At 43.7% G+C, this 13,792-nt stretch overlaps 1 protein-coding gene across 1 annotated transcript in view; it reads left to right on the forward strand.

The window, feature by feature from the left end:
• The window catches only part of EIF2AK3 (eukaryotic translation initiation factor 2 alpha kinase 3), a 50,123-nt gene extending 40,758 nt beyond the window's left edge, over positions 1-9,365 (forward strand). Inside the window, exons 15-19 of the mRNA XM_018566104.1 lie at positions 2,844-3,051; positions 3,832-3,897; positions 5,801-5,898; positions 8,076-8,138; positions 9,118-9,365. Of these exons, the coding sequence (XP_018421606.1) occupies positions 2,844-3,051; positions 3,832-3,897; positions 5,801-5,898; positions 8,076-8,138; positions 9,118-9,294 (612 nt within the window). The 3' untranslated portion in view covers positions 9,295-9,365. The remainder of the gene's footprint in view (positions 1-2,843; positions 3,052-3,831; positions 3,898-5,800; positions 5,899-8,075; positions 8,139-9,117) is intronic.
• The last annotated feature ends 4,427 nt before the right edge of the window (positions 9,366-13,792 follow it).

Consider the following 13,792-nt stretch of genomic DNA (forward strand, 5'->3'; position numbering starts at 1 on the left):
TACCATTTACATAATAACTCTTCACTTCTTTCACATTCAGCGGCCAGATCTCACCTGGCACCTTTAGCCAATGTTAGGAGCAGCTTTTTGTGCTGCTCGATTCTCCATTTTATTTTTATTTAACAGTATGGGAAATCCAACAGGAGGAGTGTGACTCCTTACTTGGGTTTGTATGCACAAATTCAAAGATAAAGACCAGACGCTGGTAAATTTATTCATCAGGAAAACATAACAAAACGTGCCGATCTGGGGCCTCCTCCTCTGACCCTCTTCACCCACAAGGCTGGGCTTAATCGTAGACAGGCGTCTACTATTAAGTCCCTCCTTGTGAGTGAAACGCATTCGAGGAGAGGGTTCCAGACGGTGACTTTCTGTTCATGTTGTCCTGATGAATACGGAACAAACTCTGCCGAGCTAATAGCAAAACGTCACTTAAATCCTTGTGTACAATGTTATAACTAGGGATGCATCGATATATTGGCCGCCGATACATATCGGCCGAAAATGGCACTATTGGCTAAATGCCGAAACTGCAATTTTCCTCCTGATACATCGCCGCATCCCAGGTTTCTTTCCTCCCCGCTGGGCGCTGCTCTGTGTCCCAGCGAGAGGAGAGAAAGTGACGGCCGAGCGCTGCGGGAGGAGAGCGCTGTGAGCGGCCGGTGTCTCTCCTCCTATCACAGTCCGGCAGAGCGATGTGTGGGCGGAGACAGCCCTCGCTGTCAGAGGAGGCTGGGTCTCCTCCCGCTCCGCTCACTCAGGCTCCTGTGACCGTGTCAGAGAGGAGAGCGAGAGCAAACACTCAGCGATCAGTGTTTAGACCCCTAATATTTCCCCGAAGCCCCCAAAAGTAAATTAAAAAATATTTAATAAAATTAATAAACAAAAATAAATATTACAAAAATTAAAGTTTATAAAAAATAAAATATTTTTGAAAAATTCAAATAAAAACATTTTCGGTTTGGGCCTGACATTTTTTTTGATTTTTGTTTCGGTTTTCAAATTTCTATTTCGGTGCACCTCTAGTTATAACACAATGATATAATATTGCACAATCACCATAATAATGTGGACGGCCCAAAGTATTTCCAGTGCTCAAGGAAAGAACAAAGTGACTGAAGTAAGATGTATAATCAAAGAAATCCAAATCTTCAACTCTTCTGTGAAGTTCAAAGAGGGGTGTTTTCGTTTGAACTTCACAGAAAAGTTGAAGATTTGGATTTCTTTGATTACACATCTTACTTCAGTCACTTTGTTCTCTCCTTCAGACTTTGGACTGGGCATTTATTATTATGGTGATTGTGCAATATTATATCATTGTGTTTATAACATTGTACACAAAGATTTGAGTGACGTTTTGCTATTAGCTTGGCATGTCTTGTTCCATATTTGATTCACTTTTTAAGTTTTCACTTAGATTAGCACTTTGCATCTGGGGATATTGGGTTTGGCGTGAGATATTGCGAGTTTTTGTCCTGAAGAATATAGTTACCAGCACATGGATTTTTTTGTTCAAAGGTAAACCGTTTTTTTTCCCCCTTTTTGTGCAGTCTGTGAGGTATAAGGCAATTCACTGCTTAGTATTGTGAGTTTTTTTATTGTTACTAGTGGGTTAAATAATTTTGAAGAATGCCAGGAATTGTTTCATTAACCCTTGCAGTGGGGCTACCCCCTGCACTGCAAGGGTTAAGTGCTTGTTTGTGTCTCGGTGGTAAAATAACAAAGGTATACTCGGCCAAAGCTCCAAGCCGGTCAGCTGTCACCCGCTCCCTCCAGCCTGTTTTATACACGGATTCTCATGTATAAAGCTGCAGCATCCTTTGGCTTTGCTTCGACATTTATGAAGAGAAAACCACTAAATACAGAGTTGATGTACATATGAGTGGCTTTACCTGCCAAAGGCTTTGTAATTATGTGCAGCCAGTCTTGTGATCCAGACATTCCTACCAGATAGCCCAGGCGGGTACTGCACTCCCTAAAGCAGGCCATACACCTACAGATTATCTGCAGATTTTCTATGGACAGATGGAAAAAGTGCAACACATTACTCCATCTACGCTAAACTGTGTGGTAGAGGAATCTCCCGATGGGCCAAGCTTCAGTATCTTGCTAGTCGGCCCCGCTGGCTCTCAAACTACCTGAACAATCTGATTGGATGCGGCATTGTTCAAGTATTTTAAGAGCCAGTGGGGCCGCCTAGCAGGATACTGAAGCTTGGCCCAGTGGGAGATTCCTCCATCCACACAGTTTAGCGTAGATGGAGGAATCTGTTGCACTTTTTCCATCTCACCATATAAAATCTGCAGATAATCTATAGGTGTATGGCCAGCTTAGGACCTTTCTGCCTCTGATACCGCAGCTGAGTAATTCAGCCTAGTCTCAGACTTGCCCTTTCCTGTGTTTGGACAATAAGGGAGCAACAGCTCACGGATGTAATCCTCACCCTGCACATGTGCTCTGTAACACAACCTGGTTGGCTCCTAGTGATGCCCTTCCCTCTCCCAGTCCTAATCTGCTGAACAGGGAACTACAGCAGTTTGACTTTCAGGTAGTTTTGCCAAACTGTATGTGAAACATGTACTTAGACACCATAACTGGATACAATTGCTGCTTCTGTAATATCTGCCTTGTGTACAGGGTGAAAGTTATTCCATAATGTGTGATTTATTTTACTGATTTATTATTTCAAGATTCACAACACAGAACCATAATGTGTGGGCCGGCCCCTTTTTTAGTATCATTACTGTTGTGAAGTTCTGCTGTCTCTGGGAGGTGTATTGGGGGGACAATGATTTGCTGCACTACAAGTAAAGTTTGTCTTTTTTTTCTTTTGCTGTTTACAGCCTTCCAATATATTCTTTACAATAGACGATGTAGTAAAAGTTGGGGACTTTGGGCTAGTAACCGAGATGGACCAGGAAGACGATGAAGAAGCAGCTTTGACGCCAATGCCGGCATATGCTCGACATACTGGGCAAGTCGGGACCAAACTGTACATGAGCCCAGAACAGGTATGTGGAAATTGTTTTGTTTTGCTGCTTACTTTGAACGGTGAAGCTGACCAAGAGATTGTTACATAGTTGTTATTATTATTACATAGTATTTATATAGCGCCAACAGTTTGTGCAGCGCTTTACAATATAAGGAAGACATTACAGTTACAATACAATTCAAGACAAGATGGTAAGGAGAGACCTGCCCCTGAGAGCTTACAATCTAAAAGAGGAGGGGGAAATGATACATGTGGTAGCTGTGGGAATGAATTATGTGAGAATAGTTACATAGTATTTGAGGTTGAATAAAGACATAAGTCCATCAAGTCCAACCTATTGTGTAAGTCCAACCTATTGTTAAAAGAGAACTATGGGGAGAGTGAAATGCACTCATTTCCATAGTTGGAGCCAATGTGTGACACTGCAGCTGTCATACGCCGGCTCTATAGATCGAGAACTGAGCAATCGTAAAGCGATGTGCTCTCCGCCACCATTCTTTTCCCTGCAGAGAGTGGTGACCGTCAGTTACGGCTCCCCGCAGGTATTCCTCCCTCCCCTCTTCTTTCAGCACTGGAGGGACAGACAGGGAGGGGGTGGGCACAGCTGGCTCTGGCTCCAGAGAGGCAGAGCCAGCTGTCAATCAGGTAGTGGGGTGGATCCTGACAATATTGGGATCCTTCCCAGCTGCAGCGCTGTCAGCATATAGCGGGAAATGGTCGCCTATATCCTGAGTTTTGGGTCACAGGAGAACATTAGTAAATGGCCTCCTGTGACTCAAAAGAGAGTTGAAGCCAAAACGTTTGGTCACAGTTCTCTTTTAAGCTCTTTTTACCTACAGAGGAGGAATGTTCACAGATGTATCGTGCTCATTTCCTGATGTTGGAGCCTTCTGCTGAACTGAGATGTACTGGATATTAGGGGTTGTGCTGCCATAGAACTAAATGGGTATCTTTGGTAGAGCCTGCTGGCATCTAGTCTATCACCACACGACAGTAAGGTCTTCTTCAGTAAGGTCATAGCATTCAGCCCTCTCCTTCATTATGAGCTGAGATCTATAGATCACTGAACAGCCCAATTCTCTGTTACTAAATGAAGAGTTTTGCTTTTTCCTGAATATTCCCCTTTAATGTTCACTTGAGCATTGGCATTTTGTTATAAAGTCTCTCAGGGACATTTTATTAAGCAAATTGGCAACAAGTCAAAGCAGCAGTGACATCAACACTCTGCTGCACGTAGCCTGAGCAGTGCTGTGGCAGGGACCCAGCAGGATCCACCCACTACAGACTTCCTGCAGAAAACTACAGGAGGGGGCGGAGACAAGACCAGTCACCCTGCACATGTAGAGAGAGCAGCAGTGACCGGTCTTTGTCACCGTAAGCTCTTGCTCATAGGCAAAGTTTCACACTGAATTACTGCACAGATCTGGAAGAAATACACAAAGCTCACCAATATAAGTGTAAGAACAGACATGATATTTGCTTTTCCTGGAGGTTGGCTTTAAGTGATCTGATTCTGATCTGATTCTGGTAGCTGCTGGCAAGCTGAAATGTAGCCAGCATGCTTCTGGTTTCCCTAAAGACACAAGTGGGGAGATTTCCTGTTCTTCCCACTGGCCAGTGCCAAAGCCAGATGAATAGAAAAGGAAACTGAATTATCAGAGAAATGTTTTATTTATGGATATAGTGGGGAGTGTAGCGTCCCTCCTTGTCCCAGCGATAATGGGCACCATTTTTAGAATTGGCCAACATAAGCACATGGAAAGGCGCAAATCGACCAAAGTGTAGTAAAATATAAAACCTTTAATGAAGAACAAATGATTGCACTTACAAGTCTCTGCGTGTGATTAGCAGAGATGGGTAGCAGTGCACAACTTCCTGTGGCCAGCACCTGTGTGATCTATAAAGTTCATCCTGCATCCCCAGCAACACCAATACACCATTTGTACCCGGAAGAGGTTCTCTGTCTTGGACTGTGAGGATTTCGCAGCAGCTTGCTGTACTTCTGCCACTGGTAACGTTTTCATGGTACTGCTTGGCACTTCAGTCAGGAATCCAGGATGATCTTTTTAGCTCACACAGCCCCACTGTTGGCCACAGGGAGCTCTGCACTGCTGTCCATCTTCAAGGTGATTTGATACCTTGTTTGCTTAGACTACGTTTCCCTGACCTATGTGAAGAAAGGTTGCAGAACCACTGCTGACATAAGGATTCCAACCTCATTATTAGGATACTGGGCTTGCAAGGCGTGGCTTTGTTTTTTTGTTTTTTTACAATTTTCTACAGGTTTTTTTGGGTGGATTACTGGGGAGATTCCCTGTGCTTCCTGTCCCCCTGAAGGGGCTTACTAGGACTTCTTCCACAACACCTTTGAAACTTACAAGGCTATTCACCAAAGGGTGAAGAGTTTGGAGAAGGCAGGAGAAGTGAACAATCTAGTACAACATGGCTGAACTGGAAAGTGAGCTGAATTGGAGGATTTTTTACAAACCAGCGATGTTGTCCTAGATTGTTCACTTCTCCTGCCTTCTCCAAACTCTTCACCCTTTTGTGAGTAACCCTGTTAGAGTTCCTATGGCTGCTAGACAAACATGGACATCAGAGAAGGCAATGGGTAGAATGGTTTATGGTCTGCATTTAGCCATATGATTTCCCTGGCTATCCTCCTTTTACCATTGCATAAGCATGGATTTAATCTTCTCCTGTCTTCCCTATGTACTGTTTTGCTGAAATGTCAGGCAGCCTGTGTAAACTTTAGCAGCCTGTGTGGCCTCTCAGCTGTGGAGTAATGTATCTGTCTCATGCCCCCAGCTGGGATTGGCCAGTCTATGGTGGCACTCTATTTAAACATAATCAGCCAGTGCCGCAGGGCTTGTGATAGCGATTCCTGGATGATCAAGAGCACTTCTGTGTGTTTTGACTCCGGACTGACCTTCGGCTACATTTGTCGGATTCTCACTTGTCTGCTACCTGTCTTGACATTTTGCTTCGTTAGCAGACAAAAGGATATCCAGCAACCTGCCCTGACCCTTGGCTTCATTTGCTGGATATCCCTTTGTCTGCTGCCGGCCCTGACCTTTTGCTTTTGTTTGCTGGATATCCCTTTTGTCTGCTACCTGTCTTGACATTTTGCTTCGTTAGCAGACAAAAGGATATCCAGCAACCTGCCCTGACCCTTGGCTTCATTTGCTGGATATCCCTTTGTCTGCTGCCGGCCCTGACCTTTTTCTACGTTTGCTGGATTCCTCTTCTACTTCAGCTCCCACCTTCCACTGCCCTACACCACCTTTACTCTGCGGGTCCGTAGTGACATCCACAGCCAGAGCATATAGTTCAACTCCTGGGGGCAACAGAGTACCAGTAACCGCACAAGCCTTGAGGGAAAAGTGGCTGCTAAAGGTGAAACGCAGCATCACTATATACTCGGACCGGGGTGTTTGCATATGAGCCCTTACATGAAGTCGAAATCTCATCTTTCATGACTTCTGAAAATATGATGCAATGATGATCATTTTCCTCTAGATGGCGCCGTTTCCTCTCATGGAGCAAATATCTACACTGATCAGCACCATTCATACATACACAGGATTCTTACTATAGTCCCCTGACAAAGACTGTAACAAAGCCACTGTATGTGATCTACATAGTAACAGTGTACATGTTTTCTAATAAAAGGGTAGTGATGTCTATAGTATTCTAGATTGCAGGTTGCCCGTTCCTTTATAAATGGCTAAAATTGATGACTAAAACAATACAGACTAATGATTTCAGGACAGGGGTGGAGTGCCAGAGCCCGGTCCCAGCTGCAACCGCTGCAACCCTGGTAGATGGTACATGAAAATGCCAAGTATCTGCACTGGTACTCAAAAAAGTATCTGTGCATCCCTTTATATGGCCGGGAGCTTAACACAGTCAAGCGATCGAGCGTCTCTATAGATGCTCGATCACTTGTATCAGCATCTGTCACTGCTGTGTTCGGTCCCGAGATCCTCTGTGACAGGAGATCAAAGGGAGTTCAGTACACGAACTCCCTTTGATCTCGGTAGCAGCATTTGCCCTGTGATGTCACAGGAAACATGTGACCAGGAAGCAGGAAATAATTAGGCGGAGCTGCTATACAGTGAGGAGGCTGCAAGCAGATCACACGTGTTTTTTCCCCAGTAGGTCTCCCTCTGTCCATCTTCTTTTACATTATATGCTCTCTGTGTATTTTTCTCTGTATACCCTCTCTCTCCCTGTATACCACATCTCTGAACCGCGGCGCTAGGGGTTTGCGTACGACGGCACCAGTGGAGCAGCCGCCCCGACGGAGGGTGCCGCCCTAGGCAAACGCCTAGTTTGCCTCGCGGTAAATACGCCCCTGTATATATATGCTCAGAGCAGTTTTCTTTTCATTTCCACCTTGTATCAAAACGGGAAATTATCCTGCAACAGAGATTTAGCTACTTTACTTATAATTCTTTTTTGCTTCTGTTGACGATTTACAATACCCTGAACCCCACATCATCTGTTCTGTGGAATCCTGAAGTAGGAAGCTGGAGATGCAGCTAATGAAAGCAGTAATTCTGGCAATCTCTATGAATAGGAGGCCTCTTGGTGTTCCTTATATTTTGAGTTGGCTGTAAAGTTATTGTTCTGTCCCCCGTAGGTTCTTGTTGGGACACTGCCGGGGAAGATACTTACTGGTGCTATCTAAAATAATGTCTTTGATGGCTGAATTATTATGTAAATCGGTTAAAATGATCACAGCGCTTTCCTGCATCTCCAACAAAGTAGATTACAGATGTACCACATAATGTAGTTTACATAACAAGCTGTAGGCTTGAGAAAAGAAATAAATTTTAAATACAAACTTATAAACGTTTATTTGTAATGTAGCCCATAAAATGCTGCTTTTTGCCCAAAATAATGAGGTGAACATGATGAACCCTGATCATGTACTAGAAGAGGTCCCTGTCTGAGTAAGCTGACATTTGAAGGGGATTTCTAAAACGTTTTCTTTCATCTGGATCATTAGATTTGCAGCAGTTGTAAATCGAATGGGAATGGACTATTTTTGTAAACGTATATTCTTTTCTATCAATAGATATTAACCGACATCCGCGATTTGAAGTTTCCTGCCTTGTTTACACAGAGATACCTGCAAGAGGTAAGCAGAGCACGTAAAGTATGTAGACCAGTGGTGGGCATATTATGTAGAGTCCTGTTTCTCCTTAAAGGGACTGTATAGTTGTTTTTTGTTTGTTTGTTTTTTATTTAGTATGTTTTGACTAATGATTTACAATTCAAAATGCAAACATGAATTATTGCATTTAAGAACCTTTTTCATTTGTTTTCCTGTATCTTCTTACCTCCTGCTAAGACAGCCAGTTTAGAGAGCTCAGTAGCTCCAGCTGAACTTAAAGGAGAACTACTGGGAGACTCTTCCCAATAGTTAGAGCCGGCGGGTGACACTGCAGCGGTCATACACGGGCTCTATAGCTCAAGAACTGAGCTCCTGATTTCTCCCTGCAGAGAGCGATGATTGTCAGTCACTGCTCCCCGCTGGGATTCCCCCCTCCCCTCTCTCTGTTCCTCCAGCGCTTATTGGAAGGACAGACTTGGAAGGGGGCGGGCACAGCTCTAGAGAAGCAGAGCCAACTGTCAGGCAGCGGGATGGATCCCAACAGCAGCTCCGCGCTGTCAGCATATAGTGAGCAGTAGCCTGCTGTATGTCGCAGGGTTACATTAGTAAATATCCGCCTGTGACCCAAAAGAAAACTAGAGCCAAAAAGAGGTTTGCCTTTAGTTGTCCTTTAACGCTCAACATGAGGCATGGCAAGACTGATAGTTACAGGGGAGTCCAAGTTGCCCACCCCTGCTCTAAAATGTTCTGTCTCCTACTTTATTTATTTTTATGAGAATAAAGAAGTGGCAGAGGTGATGGGCATATGACACTTGTACAACACATCTGTACTGTCTTTGCACATGTGTGAACTGTTCGTCATCCAGACATGTTTGGCTGACAGAGAAATCTTCTGTGACACACAATCTTGGTTTTGTATCTGAATAGTCGCGTGTAGTTTGATTGATATAATGGCTCCATCCACATTCTAAGTATAACCTAAATGTCTCTGTCCTCCTTACAGCAAACCATGGTCCAGCATATGCTCTGCCACAACCCCAGTGAGAGACCCGAGGCGGAGGAAATAATAGAAAACCCTTTGTTTGAGAGTATAGAAGTTCCTGGCAAACTGACTCTTAGACAAAGATCCCGAACACTGAGCACCTCAGGTCTGAAGAATCTGAAGAATTCCATCAAGTGAACACACCTCGTATAAATTCCGTGTCCGACAAGAATGACTGCCAAACCGGACTGTATCAGTTATGAGGTTGTTTCCAGTTTCCGCAAGAAAAACGTTTCTTTTTCAGCAGATTCCACCTTTCTGTACCACAAATCTCTCAGTTTAAAATGGTTAAACAGATGTCACGATGTTGGAAATGACGACTTGTGGATCTCAATGGACCTGGTGACATTCTGATGGTGCGAATTTAAAGTTGGACTTTGACGTTTGTCTTCAGAAGACGAGGCACAATTATTGTTAAGGATCACTGTGTTCTGTGTATATTGGGCCTTATTTGACAAAGTGTCATAGGAAGTGTCTTTTGTTGCATTTAGCTGTCAGCCATTGTCTTTTTCCTTTCATTCCCAGTGCAGGAAGGGAGATTGTAGACCATTTTCAGCCGAGTTATTCTAATACTTACATTAAAGGCATAGTCCACCTCGTGGAAAAAATAAATGCACACACATTGATGAAAGGAAGTAGAACTCCAGGGAACAATGTGTATTATCCCTTGAAGTGGGGCTGCCCCCTCACTGCAAGGGTTACCTGATCGTTTTTGTCTAGGTGCTAAAAAAAAAAAAAAAGTTACTCACCTGAAATGCAGAGATGACTCCATGCTTCTCTGGTCCTCATGTCTATACACTTGTATGAAACATGATGACACAAGGATTCTCTGGAGAGGAGGAGACGCACTAGGGACCAGTCTAAGAAAAAGCCAGCTCAAATAATCAAGTGATTTATAATTTAGCACCTAGACACAAACGAGCAGTTAACACTTGCAGTGTGGGGGAAGCCTCACTGCAAGGGTTAACACAAATTTTAACCAGAGGTGTTCTTTAATTCTATGCATTGGAGCCAACAAAGCATTGCATTGCCATTCAATGAATCGCCAGACTGTTCCTCCAGCCGCAAGTCCGTATGGGGCTGGAGGAAGTGATCAGTGGACTACAAGTGCAATTACCTTTACTGCACTTGTGCTTCAACGAAAATCTACATGTCTCTTCTGTGGTGGCAGATGGTCGTCTTGAATTGATCTGTGAATCAATGTAGTTGTGTCGTCAGATCCACACACAGCCATGCCAATTTTTAAACTAAGTAGAAGCCTGTGGGGAGAAGCACCCTGCAATTCAGATAAGTAGGGGGATAGGGAAAGTGACAATGTTTTATATTAAACCCTAAATGTGGGTCACAAACATGGGCTGTTGTTTTAAGGCTAAATTGCAGGCAATTGGCAAAATCCACACATGGAATTCATATATGAGAGCTGTTTTACCTGCCAGAGGATATGCATTTCTGTCCATCCCTTTTTTTTTTAGATTTGTACAGCCCTATAACAAATGACAACACATTTTCCCAGAGTAATAGATTGTAGAAGGGATGCAGTGGTGTTTTCTCCCCACCTCCAGCCTTCTAATTGGACAGTGAAAAGAGAGAAGATTGAAGTGGTCATCAAACACTGCGTAGAAACAAGCTTTTTCAAACTTTATTCCATTGATAGTGATTACATCAGACTGATAGCTTTCAGCAGTGTCAAAATGTCTAGAAGGAGAAATGGCCTCTGGCTAAAAGCCATTGTACATGGCGTGCCTATAAATACCTCGGCCTCTGGGTTTCTCATGTCCATGCTTGACCTGCATTGCCTTTGCAGTTTGCACCATGCAGAGATAGAACTTCAATCACTTCAATGGCACTTCTTGTGCTGACCAGATGAGACACAGTAGGCCTAAACAGTCCCATTCGCAGGTGGAATTTCTAGGACGGCAATGGACTTGAGATCTGTTGGAACCTTAGCATGGCATTTCATTGCACTCTTGTCTTATAACAATGGCATTTACCCAGGAGGCATTTCTTCTTCGATTTCTAATGATTCCTTTGAAATGATGAGATCCGTTTCTTCTTTGGACACTTTAATAAATAAGGCCCTTTCTGTTGCATAGAAGATAGTCTCTAGATTTGTTAGTTGGTCTTTTGTTTTGTATCTATTTTTACACAATGTAAAGAACAACTTTTGTGATGGGGGTAGGTGATGATGGGGGTACTTAACTGTATACTAGAACAAATATTTTTCTAATTTTGGAATCGAAGCACAGATCCGGGAATGTTTTGTTGTAAACTTTACCAGGAAAGTGGGTTCTTTTTGTGATGAATAAGTCATGAGGCCCCTCACACTACTAGTGCTCCATGTTCCTGAGTACTGGCCGCCGTTTCTTGGTGTGCTGGTGCTGGTCATTGTTGCTTTTCTTGAAAATGAAGCTTGTCGGGTCACTAGGAGCTAGTGACAATACTGAGCCGTTGGTCAATTTATGCAGAAAGGGAATTGGGAAGGTGTTGCTCATAGCAACCAATCAGATGTTCCCATTTATCTGCTCGCAGATACTACAAGGCTAATAACTGCAATTGAATTAGTTCCAGTGGTAACGCAGACCATTTTGGCTATTGTGTATGAGACCTAGTGGGGCAATATATGAAAATGTCTGCATGGGTAGGTGGACAAATTACTATGGAATTCTGGAACCAATCTGTTCAACACAAGAGCCAGCAGGATTTGTTTAGGAGTCGGCTCCATTACTGACTAGGTAATACCTCAAACGACAGGCTCCAACTGTAATTTTTAAGGAACATTGGTGACCCGACTCCTGGGGTTTGTCCAGCTCTGCTATAAAATATCATCTGACATTTGACATGGTCCCTGCGTTGTTTCTGCTATGGCATCCATTGGCAGTTGTAAGGTTTCTACTTAAATGTCAGGTGACCTTTCAGAAATTGGTGCTGGCAGGTTGCCCCTTTTAACCAAGATGGTCTAGTAGATGACACATCTATTGACCAAGAGTAGGAGCTGGCGTTCCTACTTCCTGACCGTAGAAGCCCCAGGTGGCACATCTGCTCGATTGGGCATTTTAGGTTCCTGTACACAGTGGCCATTATCATCATCAAAGGTAAGCTGGCCATGTTGGACCTCATTTGTGTAAGATCACCTCATGCATAGGCCGTTTTTGAAATCTGATAGACCAAAATCATCAGATAGTGATTCATTGAGGTGCTACATTCAGTTGGTTTCATGACCACATGACATTGGTTTCATGGCCACGTTCATTAATCTTGGGTTGGAGCTAGTCTTGCATGAAAAGCACACATTGGTAAAAGCTCCAGCTGAAAAAGTTGATGGAAAAGAAGCTTTTTAAAGTAGAACTTTAAAAATTTGTTTAGTTTGGATAGAGAAAGGGAGGGCTATAACCCCCTTTTTTTTGCCATCAGTGCCTGTCCAGTAGACACTACAAGAAGTGAGAGGAAATCCCTGGTGGTCAGAAGGGTTACTAGAACTAGTGGTGGAAGATTTCCCATCTATTGCTGTTCTGATGACAACCCAAACATTGGGATTTTCTTTCACTTTTAGGGATAACGTTCACCAGGACAAGTGGGAAGGGTGAATCTCCCCAACGGGAACACAGACGGCAAGAGGAACCTGTCAGGTGTTCTAATCCCTCTCCACTCTATCCAAAACTTAGTTTTGGCTTTCGTTGCCCGTTAGATGTTTATGATGTTGTTGTTATAAAAGCTCTAAGGCCATGTTGGGTAATAGCACAGGATGGCAGGACTTCCCCAGTTTGTCCCACTCCTGGTGGACTCTGTCTCCAGCTGGTCACCCAGTGGATGGTCTCTTTATGAGTATGTCACTTCCTGTGTGCTGAGGATGTCACTGGTTGAATGTGATTTGAGTAGGCGGATTACTGATGAAGCAAAATGGCTGCTCTGTTGTCTGAACATGTCAGGCAAATGTACGTTTTAATTTGCTTTGTATCATTTAATACATTTTTGGATTGGGTGAATGCTGCTGTAATGTCGTTTGTCGTAGCTTTAAAGCTGCACAAACCTTTCACTAAACTCCTGAGACTTACTCATGTATTTTATATGTAGTAGACACTTCGATGTGTAACCAAACTTCTGTTGTTGAATATTCGTGTGTATACTGGACAGGACCTGTGCTACGTGACACCAAATCTAAGCTGGCCGTACAACTATAGATTTCTTTTGTTCCGTCTGTGGTCTAAACAAAGAATCTTACTGGTTCCCCCGTCCATGCTGCCAGGCTATTCCGATAGTGGGGGCCCACTGTTGGCTAGGATTCCCAAACAGGCGACTGCAGCTCATTGGCCAACAATTTCCCATCCCGCTCTTGAATAATTGACTTTTGTAGAGCCTTTTGTCCTGAGTCCTGCCACCTCAGCTGAAAGTGGAGCCGTGTATGGCCAGCTTAAAGGGTAATTCCCCCCCCCACATTTTCTTACATTTGGTGAGGACAGAAGTATATGAGCTACCATCGCTGACCTGTAAAAGGAGCAAGCTCCAGGGCCCTCACATGCTGACTTGGTTTGGGTAGTAAAAGCAGGATCCAGAATCCGGATGGCCACACAATTTTGTGCCCTTGTTCCTGAAAACGTAAAATCCTGAGTTCAGCACTTCTTGGTTTCTGTGACCCAAT

The sequence above is a fragment of the Nanorana parkeri genome, unplaced genomic scaffold (genome assembly GCF_000935625.1).
Source record: "Nanorana parkeri isolate BGI_ZX_2015 unplaced genomic scaffold, ASM93562v1 scaffold919, whole genome shotgun sequence".
NCBI classification, from domain to species: domain Eukaryota; kingdom Metazoa; phylum Chordata; class Amphibia; order Anura; family Dicroglossidae; genus Nanorana; species Nanorana parkeri.